Raw genomic sequence first — 15393 nt, 5'->3', positions numbered from 1 at the left:
CTAGCATCGTCTTAGTGAACCCGTCAGATGGCTCGATTAAACACAACTCCTACTATGAAACAAACAAGATAAGTTTATGATATTAGCGAGCGAGTAAAGCAATCTGAGTTTACTAGTGATTAATTTTTTCTTCATTTGTGTCACAAACACAGCAAAGATTCCTACATGTTTTCAGGACACTTAATCTTGCAGCTCTTTGCACTGCAATTTATCTTGGCATAGTGCTATTCTATAGTAAGAAAATATCAAATGTAAAATAATTTTCATGGCTTTGAATATATTGAAGAGCAAAATATTGTGACTGGTACCTATAGGCCTGGGTGTTCGGGTACTCGGTGGCATTCGGGTCGGGTTTTTGGATTTTCGGGTTTACGCTTCTAGGTCCCATACTAAAATTTTATTAGTACGGGTCGGGTTCGGATAATAACACTTCGGGTTCGGTTCAAAATTGTATTTCATCATAAAACCCATAAAGTAATCATATATCGTACGGATTCGGGTTATATCGGTTTGGTTCGGATATAACCAAAGTAAAAAACAAAATTTTTGAAGTAAAACATAAAGAAAAACATCTAAATTAAATAAAAATTAATCTATCACATATAAAATTGATAAAATAACAATAAAATGTTAAATCAAGCATGAAAACAAACATCATTTGTAAACAATATGTATTGTCTTATAGAGAGTAGACTTTTTATTTCAATGAGCAAATTATAAAATACTTATTTATAACTAATTGTGTACTTAAAGCATTTATTAGAATTTTAATATTTATTATTATATATAATATTACCACAAATATTGAATTTAATAATTGGAATACTTATAAATATTTCAAAATATTTATATTGACTATTAATTTCGGATTTTTCGGGTTACCCGTTCAGGTTCGGTTAATAACATTTCGGGTTCGGATATTTTTTGTACCACCCTACAAGACCCGTTCGGGTATTTTTACGTTTCGGGTCGGATAACGGGTCGGGTTTTTCGGTTCGGGTTCGGTTCGGATTTCGGGTTCCGGATTTTATGCCCAGGCCTAGGTACCTAGTTTTTCACCTAATAGCTGATCCTTCGTTTGCAAATGAAACCTTTTGTTTCCTTCTTCATGTTCTTTTTACTAGGAATTTGCATAAAAATTTGTGATACTCTTAAGCACATATCTCCAGAGTCATCTAAAGGCACATATCTCCAGGCTTCTTAAATGTAGTGTGGCCTATTACTTTGCTTGCTTCACATACACACAAGCCATGTAAAACAAAAACTCCTCGGTCATTGTACAGTCTCACGAGCCTGCCTATTTATTTGTCCTTTCTATGCTATATTCTTAGACCTTAGCTTTTTGATTATGAAGATGATAACAATGGGGCCGCTTGGTCACTCCCGTACCGGCTCTGGGTGCTTCGAGTGGGATGAGACGCCCCACAATGTGATATCGCACATTAACGTCTCATTCAACAAACACGGAGTAACTTTAATTCAGTTCGGATATGTCGAGAATGGAGCTGTTGTCATGTCTGAAACATACGGTTCATCATCATCTGTCTGTAGCAGGCGTATTGTAAGTATCATTCATTCTTTCATCCAACTTTAACTTCATATAGTGTGTGTGATATATTTCATTTGATTACATGAATCTGCAGTTGAGGCTGAACCATGAGACAGAGTTTGTGAAAGGGATATGCGGGGAGATACACAATGGTTACATTTCCTCTCTGGCGTTTCAAACAAATGAACGTACACACTATGCGGTTCACTGGACCTTCGATGCAGGAGAAGTGGGTCTTGAGAAGATGGATTTCATTCAGGGATACTTGAACGCCGTGAATTTGGAGGTTTCTTTGGAACTTGTAACCATGCTCAGCTGACATCTATTGGTTTCTATGTGAGGCTTCTGGTCCCAAATGTTATGGCGATCAACGGGGAAGATGTCTCAACAAGCAAGCGGTGATGGTGAAGACTTCTTGATCTTATACTATATGGTTTTACTAGACTACTCATGTGGCTTAGTCTAATCTTTCCATAGAGTCAGTCTCAACAATAGTTTTATTTCTCAGCTTGTTATGATGTATCCCTATTAAACTATGAAATAAAGTAATCAGGAGGCTCTGCTATGATAATGAACTGTTTGGTTTTAACACTGCTCCAAATCATTTCTCATCTTCTTTAGTTTAGCAGCCACTAACTTGTCTTGACATCTCATTATTTCCTCCATTTTGTTTCTGTATATGTATGATAGTTCGTTTTTATTACACAAAATCTGCAGTTGACGCTGAAGTATTATTCTGAATTTGTCACCAGGTTAGTTGGGAGCCATATACAATGGTTACATATCGGATTAAAGAACATTAACTAAGTGATTATCTACGAGAACCATCCACACTATCTTCAAAAAAAAACTCACTGAAAGACTAAAGTTTCAGACTTCAATCACTAGCTACTCTTACAACATTCATGCACAACTTCAATTTTTTGCACTTCACCATCTCTAATTGAAAATAAGCATGAACAAGTAAAACAGTTGAGATATAAAAGACTCAAACGAAGTATACACAAATAAGCTAACTTGAGACATTTAGCAACTGCAGGGGAGAGAACTTAGTAAAGGGTATGTGAAATTAACTTTGTTTCAACGCAACTTCAGCAATAAGACATCAAAAAGCTTTACTCAACTTTTATTGGAAATATTTGATTAATGAGTAATGATTATCTTGCATTTTCTCCAAATTCAGCACATCTAAATCTCTGGGGGGGAGGAGCTACAAGTTAGCCATACCTTGAAGCAAGTTTCATATTAATGGATAAGTAAGTTCTCTCTGCAATGAAACTAACCTCAAACTGAAACAAAACTCCACAGTGAAAACTGAGTACAGACCAGACAGTTCAACTGATTTAACTACAACAAGTTTACTAAAGGGACCAAACACAAAAACATATAAAGGCTGGAAACAACAAAGCTACTAAATCACTGCTTCTCAACTTTGTAACTAGACCCACGAACATTATCACAAACCATAGTAATCTACACCAATTTCAAGAGCAGACAGATCAAATGAGGAACGACGGAGAGTGAAAAGGTTTTTAAAGCTTTGTTCCTTTTTAGAGCTGCACTTCTCTGTCGTGTATCCAGCTGAAAGGAACCTTGGGTCCTTTCTTGGCTCTTGCTTGAGCTCTCTCATCCAGCCTCCTGATTCTCGGAGTCAACCCGCACAAGTAGTCTTGCGCTTTGTTTCCTTCACCCGAAAGCCCGGTTAAGTTCTCAATCTTCCACCTCCCAACCAAAAACTCAAGAATGTCCGCATAGTCTTTAGCAGTGTACACACCGAGCCTCTGAGCCACGGAAGAGAAGTTGTCAAAGAGGCTTTCATCGCGCCCATCGTACATCAAGTGAGCAGGCATCGAGATTTTCTTCCTCATCATGTCTGCAAACGCCACCACAGTACCATCAGGATCAATCTCAAAGAGCTTCTCAACTATCTTGGTGTAAGCTGTCTCATGACGCTTCTCGTCTGCAGCTATTGTGCCGCAGATTTGGGCTAGCTTGAGGTCTCCGTGCTCTTTGGCTTGGCGAGCTGTGTTTCCGTGAGAGATGAAGGTGGCTCTTTCTTGGAATGAAGTGTAGATAAAGCCAAGGTAAGGATTGTTCTCTGTTCTAGGATCCTGTGACATAGAAGTTAAGTACTGATTAGGAAGTCATGTTAAGAAATGGATTATGATTAGTCTCTCTCTTACCATTCCTGAACCAATCAAGTACTGAATGGTCTTTTCAATCTGCCTCATGTCAACACGGCCAGACAAGTAAAGATACTTATTCAAAAGATCACCATGTCGGTTCTCTTCTGCAGTCCAAGCTCTTGTCCAAATAGCCCATGAAGTGGGGCTAGCACCAGTTTCATCTCTCACTCCATCCAAAGTGTTCAGCATGGTTTGATAGGTCGGAAGCGCTTCTTCTGTGATCATGTCTCCCACAAGAACAACGAAGTAATCATCAGGGAGCTCTCTTGCCCTCTCTCTTAGCTCTCTTACCTGATCTTCAAACCCATCGGATGCAGGGTCGGGTAAGAAGTCCTGGGGCTGCCACGACTTCTCCACGTCTTTGAGATGAGTTAGAAGGTTCTGCTCGGCCCAGTCTTCCATGGATTTGAAGATCTCGATCTTCTGGGGTGGCATGGAGTGCAAGACTTGAACGTGCACTTCCTTTGGTGGTGTGAATGGCTTCTTCAAACTCTCAACCTCCCTGCATCAATAATAAGAAAAGAGAGGCATCATCAGCATATAGTTATACTTCATTGAAACAAACATGAAAGGTCTTATTTCTGATGCACACAGATGAGACAAGAACACATTTGGATAAACATTCATGTCTACATCTCTAAACAGATGTTATATATGCATCTATGAATCCATCTTGCAGTTCAATATTCACTTGGCAATGTGAAGCAAAAAAAAAAAAACTTGCAGGGGGTGAAAGGTAGAGACAAGAGACAAGAGATAAAGATCAGATAGAGACAAGATAAAAAGGCAAAAAAAGAGTAAACAAATCAAAGGACATTTTGGACGTAAACTATAGAGAGAGGAGGCCACGAAGTACGCATGCATAGACGCAAGTTGTATTCTCACTTAAGAAGAAAGAAAACAGACGAAAAGTGACACGTTTCAAGAATCTCCTCTCAATGCACAGAAAATAAAAAAAAAACATCAAAAGTTGAAAATTTGGGCAAGGGGGGAAGAACAGGATTTGAGTAAAGAAGCTAGTTGAAAGTCAGATTCTTTAATGACTCTTAAGGAATCTAAAGATCATTAGCAAATGTTGTTAATCTTAACAGAATGATTATGATGGTAAAGGCAAAGACTTTATACATGGAGCAATCTCAGAATGCTATGATGATGTGTAATAAGAGAATGAAAGCATTAAATGAATCAATGGCCTGAGAAACAGAGAATATCAGAGGCTGGCCCCATCTTTAATCACTATTCCAAGATTGAAAAAAAGCACATCCATTTGATAGATTAATCCAATGTGAGTAATCAAGACCACGCTAGAATCAAGAAAATCAAGATCCGAAATCGACAAGCAAGCAAGAACCCAGAAACACAGTGAAACAAGGAACCACATCTCATCCTTAAACAAGAGGGAGAGAGAGAGAGGGGAAGAGACAGACTTGGAGCTGAGAGCGGGAGAAGAAGAAGCGAGGCAGAGGAACTTGGGAGATCTGAAAGTAGAGATTGGCGGACGAGCCGAGGAAGGGAAGTTGTAAGGCTGAGATGCCAAAGGGTTGTTAAGCTTCAATGCCATAATCTTTCTTGTGGGTTCTTTCAGAGACAAGCGAGCTCTCTCTCTCTCTCTAAGGCTAATGCTCTCACACTATCTCTGGTTGGACTCCTTTTTAAAGGTTGAGTTTCGTCCACAGAATAGATGAATAAACAGCGGCGAGGGAAGAAGTCTTTTACCCTTGAGGAGAGAGAGATAGAGAAGAGTCACGAAATAAATAAATAATAATTAAAATGGAAATATGACGCCATATATTATGTGTTAAAACAAATTTCTTTTAGAAATCAAATTCGTTTTCTTTTTGTTAAGCATTGATCTAAATTGCCCTCGAGTTTCTTCTACATCACAACATTGTCTATAGAGCCAAACATTTTATCCGTTAATTATGATTTGATTTGTTATTCATTTTGATCCATAAAATTTAAATATCCATAAGTTTTCGGAGCATAACAAAATATTAAAAATCAACGTCCATTAAAAAAATACAAATACTAAAAAATTTAGAGTCAAATATTCGCTATCCTCCGAATTTTATTCAAATAAATATATATCTACAATTAAATATATATAATTTTATGTGATCGATTTCTAACATATAATTTTATTTATAAAATTACTTATAAAATATTTAATTAAGAAAGGAATATAAAATCTTTATAAAAACTACAAATTTTCTATATTTTATATTTTATGATAAATTTAGTTAATTTCTAAATTTACGAAACATTATGGCTTTACTAATATTTAATTTGTCTTTTATATCATAAAAATAAATTTAATTTAATTTTTTTATATTGAACAAAATAGATAATATATCCGTAAATATTTTTTGAATACGAAAAATTGGATATTCATATATTTCTGAAGCAAAAGATAAATTTAGATATTTGTAAAATACTAAAAAAATCATAAATACTAAAATTAAGATAGTATTCGATCGGTTACCACTCTTAATTGTTTGTATAGTTATCAATGTCGAAAAAATTATTTTGTATAGTCAAAATGAAACAATGGATACATAACTTCGTTAGAGCAGTTGGAATTTTTTAAATTTAATATTGTCATATGTTAGTAAATTTTCTAGTATTCTCTATAAGATAAATGACAATTAACACTAATATTTGAAGCGAAGACTCTATCATTTACTCTATATAATTTATAAATGTATATACTAAATAGTATTTATTCATGTGATCATATCTACTATATATCAATAGCTAATTAATTGAATTTTATGATAAACATTTTCGAATTGGAAAATGTAGTTAGTTTTACTTGCTTATTTGTGCGATCTAAAGAATATGTTATATGCTTCCAACTTGATGGTTATTTCTTGGCTTAATATATAGTACATGATTAGATGTGACTTATGAGCTCCTTAGGTAAGATATACTAAGATTATTAGATGGCTTTATTTCATTTCTTAAACATGTCTTTGTGTAATTGTAGTTGTGAATTAGATCTAACAGGGGTAAAAGGTCAATAAAATACAAATGTTAATTTTTTAAATTTAATTTCGCAATATTCAATGTTAGGGCGTGAGAATCCACGAGAAAATGAGGGGACAAATGGCGTTGCTTCTCCACGTGGATGTCCCACTTGGCAAATGAAAGTAATATTGACCGTACTTTGGTCTTTGGTTCTGCATCTCTCTGCATCATTGAATGTCTTTATTATATGCTCTCCCAGTTTCAGCACAACGTTTTACATAGAGAGCACAACGATTTGACATAGAGACCGCGACGAAAGATTATAATACTAATTTGGTTTAAGGTTTTAATAATTTTTTGGGAGTATGTGTTAGTAATTAATTATCCTGATTGGTGCTTTCCAGTTTTACAATACCAATAATCTATTAAAAGGAGTATATATATTGATTAGCAAAACTAAATCCATTGGTCAGCTGAAAATATACAAAATTTATTCAATTACTAGTAGTTTGCAAGCAAGAAAACACAACAAGTACTACAACATAAATGTAAACACATAAACACGTACTTCTCAGGTCACATGTGTAATAAACACACCGCCGGTATAAAGTAAGAACAGTAATAAATACGATACATTCATTACAATCAACAACATGAAATTTTTTTGAAAAGGTAACACCATCACATGTTAAAAATCTTACGTCAGCTACAATCACATTTACCGTACGACAGAAGTCATTGTTCCTTGACTGTGAAGTTACCTGCAGACTCCATCGTCATTTCCGTATCAAGCACACTCCATACTTCTCGTACCATTTCCCCAACTTTTCAGTTCTAAGAATATCGAGCAGGTTATCAAGAAGCTCAGAAACTCCGTCCATGATCTTAACCACCGTAGGCATATCCGGTCTAAACCTCTTCAGCCTTATGCGAACTTAAACACTCCTAGCTTCAAAACAAGCTAGAGCTGTCACAAACCTAGCAACCTTGCACCATGCTTAATTGTTTGCGCAATTTCTTGTTGCAGCAGCGCACGTTAAAGCATCTCCCATTTTTGTTTGGTGCTATAGTGAGCCGAACCAACATGAAAAATTATGTTTATATACAAATAAAGAAGTTCGCAATCAACCAACTCGAGTTGGCCTAGTGGTACTTGAGGGAGCTTCGGCCCCGATACGGTCCCGGGTTCGATTCGCGTTGGCCACGAGGGGTTTTACATGGGCTGCCTCTCGCCCTCCAGACCACTTCGCGTAACCAGGGACCCTTTAGGGGACGCTTAAAAATCTTGTAATGGCATGGGCTTAGGCCCGGTGGATTAGTCGATCACGCAAAAATGGTCGGATGGATACTGGATTATTAAAAAAAAAAAAAAAAAGTTCGCAATGAACCAGATAACGATAACTTTAATACGATGAACAACATAAAATATTTATAAAGCAACGATACATTCAATACAATACAATATACAAATACATATTATAAAGCAACACTTCATATGTTTTCATGTTAAAAACACAAACACGTCATACATCATTGCACGACTGACCTGGACATCACGTCTCAGCGTCCATGAGAGGTAAAGGGTTCCGTAAGCGTCAAGGTACCGATGGACATTTGTGTATTCAAACCATCAAATGCTCTCTCAGGTATTTCAGACCACACTCTGATCTTCTCGGCTTTGACAATATCCAGTAGATTATCTGGAAGCTGCACATCACAGTTCAAGATCTTGATCACCTTAGACATGTCCGGCCTAATTGTTGCAACCTCGTGTGAACATAACACTCCCAGTTTCATAACAAGCTCCACCTGTTCTCTATCTTGTTCTGCATGGAGTCTTTCACTAGCTGCCTCGAGAATATCTCCACTTTCCCAGCACTCTAACGTCCATTCAGCAAGGACGGCCTCGTTGGAGGGTGCTCGTGGCTCTATCAACCTTCTACCGCAAGAAACTTCCAGCATAAACAACCCAAAGGCATATACATCTGTCCCTGTGGTTGCTCTTCCGCTTCTTATGAGCTCAGGTGCTATATACCCAATAGTTCCAATTACTCTAGATGTTTGTGGAACAAAACCCTGATCATACAACTTAGCCAACCCGAAATCCCCAAGCCTTGCATCCATATGATGGTCAATCAGGACATTAGCCGGCTTGATGTCTCTATGAATCACAACTTGTCCCCACTCATGATGAAGATAGCAGAGTGCATAGGCAACATCTTTGATGATCTTGAAACGTTGGTTCCAAGTGAGTGGCTCTTGATTCCCTCTGCGGTAGAGGTACTTGTCAAGACTTCCATTGGGCATAAAGTCATAAACCAAGTAGAGCTGCTCTTTGTACCTACAATAGCCCTGAAGCCTGACTAGGTTCTGATGTCTAAGCCGACCAATAGTCGATATCTCTGCCAAGAACTCCTGCATTCCTTGTCTTGAATCATGCGAGATTCGTTTAACAGCAATCTCTGTGTCAGAACCTGGAAGTGTGCCCTTGAAGACCTGACCAAACCCTCCTTTACCTAGGAGTTGTTTGTCACTGAAACCCTTGGTGGCTTTAAAGAGTTCCTTGTAAGAAAACCTATGGGGACCACACTGAATCTCCCATTCTTCTAAAACCTCCTTTACCATTTTGTGTTTCTTATAGAAGAAGATACTTAAAGCTGAGGCAACAAGCGCAATAAAGAGAAGAATTGTCAAGAAGGTCACCATAACAGTCCGCTTCACCTGAGACTTTGGATTTGGATATGGAGGAAACGTCGGTATAGGGAAGTCTAGTTCATGAACATTAAGATCGTATGTGAAAAACCGACTCCACAAGTAATGCATTGCTCCAACCATTCCCGTTGAGGCTGAGAAGCCGACATACATTTTCTCCAAAACAAATAGGGACAGATCTTGGTTCAGTGAAAGAAGCGGCCTGTCGGGGTGATAAGCCTCTTCCGGTGATGATAAGGTGACATTAAGCTGCTTCTTGTCTTGGCTATACAGAATCGTGACTCTGAGTAGCTTTCCACTGATCAAAGAAAGGTTTCTGAACTGACCATCTTGATCATAATAACCAGCAGGATGCGAGTCAATAGATCTCATTCCATTAATGTTGATACCAACGTGGTTATCATCAACGTCACCAAACTCTTCATCTTTATGTATATCAAGCTCCACAGCGATGATATGGTTTGAGATGTTACCGTTGTTTGATTTGTTAAAGATTCCAAGGTACTGATCAGCAGATGCACCAGGAATCCCTCTAGTGGGAGAGATCACAAAGGCCATACCATGAGAGCCTTTGTGCTTATGCTCAGGGACAATAGCAAAAAAGAAGCTGACAGAGAAAGAAGGCACGGTACCATTTGTGAAGTTATTCTTGAAAGTAAGTATCTCGTCGTCGAAGGCTTGACCAAAGGCGTGCTTCTTGGTGTTTGTTAACGACGTGAAACCATTGAGTAGCCCAATGGAGCCCTCCCACACCAGCTTGCAATGGGAGTTCTTGGTATTAGACAGAGCAATGATCAGCATAACCATCCACCAATCGAGTTTACGAGACATGATTACTGGTAAACTGAGAGGGTTGCAAGGAAATAAGATTATATATTAAGTCAACTAATGACTTCAGATACACGAAACACATGAACATAGTCAAAAGATCTGCAATAAATTAAACCAGAGAGATACAGATTTGCAGACTTAAAGAGTTTAAAATCAATTGATTAACATGGTGTCTAAATCATTCATAGGTTAGGTCATTGTAATAATCAAAGAGCTGGTCAGAGAAAGACGTTTTCTTAAAATCTGAGTTGTGACAAGAAGATAACATTAAAGATCAAAATTTAACATTTAAAAGTCAACTAATGACTTCAGACAAAGAACATGAACTAGACAAGACCTGCAGATACCTAAGGACAGAAAGCTACAGGTTGCAGAGTCAATGGTGTCCAAAACATTCATGATTCATAGGAAAAACAAAGAGCTAGTCAAATATTCTACATCAAATTTTTAAATGTCGACTCTGCATACAGTTGGTGACATCTGTTTAGTACAAAATACAATAAGCATTGTTATAAAAAGATAAATTAATTAATCCAATGATATAGCACCACTGCCACACGTTTAGCAGTTCTCAGTTCTATTTCATGCTAAGGTGCGCTTAACCAAGAGCAAATTAAATCATGTTTATCAACAAATATATAGAAATTCACAATGTTACAGCCGAGTTAAGTAGAATATAAACAACACGGTACAATCAATATAATGAACAACATAGATTATCTATAGAGCAACACATCTAATATTATTTCACAACGGGCCTTGACGTAACCTTTCAACGTCCAGTGAAAGGTTCTGTAAACGCCAAGGTACCAACAGAACACTGTGATGTCAGAACATCAACTACTCTCTCAGAAGTCTCGGACCACATTCTGACCTTCTCAGCTTTGACAATACCAAGTAGATTATCTGGAAGCTGCAAATTACCATTCAAGATTTGCACCACTTATACGATTGGCTGAATGAATATATTATTAAGTATGTAAAACGTATTTATACAGAGTTACAATGTAGGGCTACTGAGACTTATAAGTATTTACAAAGAGATCCTTTTGGTATCATCTATTTACTTAACATGCCCTCTCAAGATGGTGGTGCTGTAGTAACACCAATCTTGGACCTTGATAACTGAAAAGGAGCTCGAGCAAGTGGTTGGGTGAGGCCATCTGCTAATTGATCTTTCGTCGAGACATGAGTAACCCGAAGGAATCCATTCTATATCTGACCGCACACAAAGTGGTAATCAATTGCTATATGTTTCATTCGAGTATGAAACACTGGATTGGCACAAAGATAAGTTGCTCCAATGTTGTCGCAGTACACAGTTGGAACTGTGGGAATCGGGACGCCAAGTTCGAGCAGGAGAGAAGCGATCCATCTGATTTCTGATGCAGTGTTAGCGACTGCCCTGTACTCAGCTTCTGTGGAAGATCGCGCAACCCCTTTTTGCTTCTTCGTATTCCAGGAGATAGGCTGAGAGCCAAGGAAGATGATGTAGGCATTTGTTGACACATAATCATCAGAGTCTCCAGTCCAGTCTGCATCTGAAAAGGCGTGGAGAGTTGGGAGTTTCTGTTTCTGTAGGTAGATACCATGATTCAGAGTTCCAGAGAGGTAGCGTAGAACTCGTTTTACAGCCTGCCAGTGATCTGTGGTCGGGCAATGCATGAATTGGGACAGTTTATTAACAGCATAAGAGACATCTGGACGAGTCAGTGCTAGATATTGGAGACTTCCGACGATCCTGCGATATTCTTGCGGGTCTGAGAGTGGTGAACCCGATTGAAGCGTGAGCTTTGGATGACTCGCAAGTGGAGTGGACACCGGTTTCGTATTCAGCATGTTTGCCTTCACAAGAAGATCAACAATATATTTCCTTTGCTTCATGTGGAGTCCTTGCGATGTTCCGTGTGTCTCTATGCCAAAAAAGTAGCTAAGGTTCCCCATGTCTTTAATAGAGAATCGATTGGAGAGAGATGTGATGACGGCTTGGGCAAGTGTCTGATCACTCCTAGTTACTAGTATATCATCGACATACACCAGAACATAGACAAACTTCGAGTGGTTCTTGTAAATAAACATAGAGGTATCAGCCAAGGAGTTGGTGAAGCCAGACTGTAGTAGATAGGTTTTGAGTTCAGAATACCAAGCGCGAGGAGCTTGTTTTAAGCCATAAAGGGCTTTGCGAAGTCGACAAACATGACCGAGTCTATCCATATCCGTGAACCCTGGTGGCTGTGACATAAAGACCTCCTCTTTTAGATGACCCTGCAGAAAGGCAGTATTGACGTCTATTTGTCTAACAGGTCAGTCGTTGTTGACAGCCAAGCCAAGAACAATTCTGATGGTTGTCGACTTAATTACCGGGCTAAAGGTTTCCTCATAATCAACACCTTGTTGCTGATGATATCCTTTGGCGACGATACGAGCTTTGTATCGCTCAATACTACCATCTGAGTTATACTTAATTGTAAACACCCAACGGCAACCCACAATATTCATCTTTTCAGATGCAGCAACCAAATCTCAAGTCCAAATCTCTGTTGTTGAGTTAAATTCTCTTGACATTGCATCACGCCAGTGCTTGTGTTTCATAGCATGCTGCCACGTCGAAGGAATCCAGTGTGGATCAGCTTGGAGATTGGCAGTTTGTATCGAACAACTGGTTTGATGATGTTGTTCTTTGAGCGTGTAGTCATAGAATGTCGAGGTTCAACTGGTTGTGGCTGAGCGGCAGTCGGCTCTGGAAGTGGTTCTGGAGAGGGAGGCAGTGCAGTGTCAGGTGCAGTTTCAGACTGAGAAGATGTCGCTGGTGTTGGTGTTACAACTGCAGTTGGCGAATGCACTACAGGTGTTGAATCGCAGCTCGTGGGTTCGGTGTTCACAGTCGCTGGAGAAGATTGTACGAGTGGCAGCGTAAAGGGTAGAACAGTCACATGTGGGGACTCAGAGGGGACGGGAGGATTAGAATTGCTACTGGTACTTGGCTTAGTCAGGGTAGGGAATGGTTTCTCTGTTTCATTGAATCGTACATGACGAGAGATGTATATACGACCAGAAAGAGGTTCAAGACACTGATAAGCACTCTGAGACAAAGAGTATCCAACAAATATACATGGGAGAGATCGGTCTTGGATTTTTTTTGGCGCATAAGGACGAAGCCAAGGGTAACAGAGACAACCAAATGTACGAAGCTTTTGGTAGTTTGGGGGTGAGTGAAAAAGTTTTTGAAAAGGTGAGATATTAGAGAGGATAGGCGTGGGGAGACGATTGATTAGAAAGACAGCTGTGGCAAAGGCAAAAGGCCAGTATGTGAAAGGCATATGAGCGGCTGAGAGAAGGGAGAGACCAGTTTCAACAACGTGGCAGTGTTTACGCTCGGAGAGGCCATTGTGTTGTGGAGTGTGAGGTGGTGTGGTTAGGTGAGAGATACCGTGGGTTGCAAGAAACTGACGAAGAGCAATGAACTCTCCGCCATTATTAGAGTAAAGATTGCAGATTTTTGTGTTGAACTTTGTTTCTGCAATGGGTTTGAAGGTTTCGAAAATGGCTTTGACGTCTGACTTTTTAGTGAGAGGGAATAACAAAGTGTACCTAGTGAAGTGGTCACCTAGGACAAGAGGACAAAACAGGAGACTGCCAGACGTCTGTAAAAATGTATTCAAGAGGGTGAGAAAAGACAATTGTACTCTGATGAAAAGGAAGTTGTTGAGTTTTATTAAGCAAACAATCGTTGCAAGGAGAAACAAAAGAAGAGTTTTTGAAACATGGTAATGAAAATTGAGAAACAACAGCTTTTAAAATAGAAGAGGATGGGTGGCCAAGTCCCTGGTGCCATTGAGCTAAACTGGTTTTGGTATCTGGATAAGAAACATGGGACGCTAAAGGCTGGGAAAGGGACACTGGCCACTCATACAAATCATTCCTCGTGCGACCTTGAAGCAACCGGACCCCCGTGCTGAGATCCTTCACCAGAAAAGATGCAGGAAAGAATTCCACAGAAACTTGATTAGTATTGCAAAGACAGTAAACTGAAATCAAGTTTTTGTTTACACTTGGAACACATAGAATATCTTTAAGCTTAACTGATATGGAAGCTGCAGGAAGAGAAGCAGAACCAATATGTGTGATTTTCAAACCTGAACCGTCTGCAATAGCGACTTCATCACCACCAGTATACGGTTGATGTAAAGCAAGATTGTTCAAGTCATAGGTTAGATGGTGCGTCGCACCACTGTCCAAGAGCCACGCGTTTGGATTGTAGAGTGTGGCTTGTGCTGCGTTTGCTCGAGGCTGCCAGGAGGGATTGTTCTGAGAGGGCATTTGATTGTAGTTGGAGGAGCCACCACCATGAAGTTGAGGATACCGACGTGCACTGTGTCCGAAGACACTGCAGATTTGATACTTCCCATGATAACCACGTGAGCTGTTCTGCTGTGGTGAGGAGACCAATTGTCATTGTTGCCAGGTTTGGTTCACACGGTAGCCTCCACAGCGCGAGTTGTTGTTGTTGTGGTTGCCACGGTTTTGATTGAAAGAGCCTTTGTGATTAGTGAAGTTGGCTGTAACAGGGGCTGGTGTCACTGGAGTAGCGATGGTCTGAAGTTTTGCTTCTTGATTAAGAAGTTTTTCATGAATCTCAGGCAACGAAGGAGGAGTTTCACGGCCATCAATCTGGTCAGCAATGGTCTTGTATTCTTCAAGAAGACCATCCAATACAAACTCAATTTGATCCTCATGATCAAGGGCCTTTCCAAGTAAGGCGAGTTCATCAAATCATGTTGTAAGTCCTTGAAAGTACTCATTGATAGACTTACTGCCTTTCTTCCAGTTTTGAATCTGTTGACGAATCTGCTTGACATGAGCTCTACTTGGTTTCGCATAAGTCATGGTGAGGGTTTGCCAGATCTCTGATGCAGTTGACGCAGTGGACATGATGGGTTGAATCGTGGGTGTGATTGCACCGAGTAAGGAACTGTAAATCAGGCGATCCTGTCTTTTCCAGAGAGTGTAAGTCGGGTTGGTTGTGATACCGTCTTCAGAGGTAATCGTTGCGGAGGGCACGACGATGAAGCCTTCAATGTAGTCGGCCAAGTCGTAACCATCAAGCAGAGCATGAACCTGTCTGCTCCACATCAGAAAGTTGGAACC

General features: G+C 39.4%; 3 protein-coding genes and 1 pseudogene across 3 annotated transcripts; 1 reads left to right on the top strand and 3 right to left on the bottom strand.

Moving 5' to 3' along the window:
• Positions 1-1336: 1336 nt before the first annotated feature.
• On the top strand, positions 1337-2109 carry LOC106333821. The gene is made up of 2 exons (XM_013772222.1): positions 1337-1561; positions 1644-2109. Exons 1-2 carry the CDS (start codon positions 1349-1351, stop codon positions 1866-1868), a joined length of 438 nt encoding a protein of 145 aa, XP_013627676.1. The 5' UTR covers positions 1337-1348; the 3' UTR covers positions 1869-2109.
• A 691-nt stretch (positions 2110-2800) lies between these two features.
• LOC106335862 (acyl-[acyl-carrier-protein] desaturase, chloroplastic) lies at positions 2801-5441 on the bottom strand. Its single transcript, XM_013774516.1, has 3 exons — positions 5163-5441; positions 3733-4237; positions 2801-3660 (listed from the first exon to the last, which is right to left on the bottom strand). The coding sequence occupies exons 1-3, from the start codon at positions 5294-5296 to the stop codon at positions 3100-3102; spliced, it is 1200 nt and encodes a 399-aa protein (XP_013629970.1). The 5' UTR covers positions 5297-5441; the 3' UTR covers positions 2801-3099.
• A 2821-nt stretch (positions 5442-8262) lies between these two features.
• On the bottom strand, positions 8263-10245 carry LOC106333792 (L-type lectin-domain containing receptor kinase V.4-like). The gene has a single exon (XM_013772196.1). It carries the CDS (start codon positions 10243-10245, stop codon positions 8263-8265), a length of 1983 nt encoding a protein of 660 aa, XP_013627650.1.
• Positions 10246-11017: 772 nt separating this feature from the next.
• LOC106329955 overlaps positions 11018-15393 on the bottom strand; it is an 11914-nt pseudogene continuing 7538 nt past the window's right edge.

Source organism: Brassica oleracea, chromosome C3 (assembly GCF_000695525.1).
Source record: "Brassica oleracea var. oleracea cultivar TO1000 chromosome C3, BOL, whole genome shotgun sequence".
In the NCBI taxonomy this organism is placed as follows: domain Eukaryota; kingdom Viridiplantae; phylum Streptophyta; class Magnoliopsida; order Brassicales; family Brassicaceae; genus Brassica; species Brassica oleracea.
This window is presented reverse-complemented; position numbering and strand designations above follow the sequence as displayed.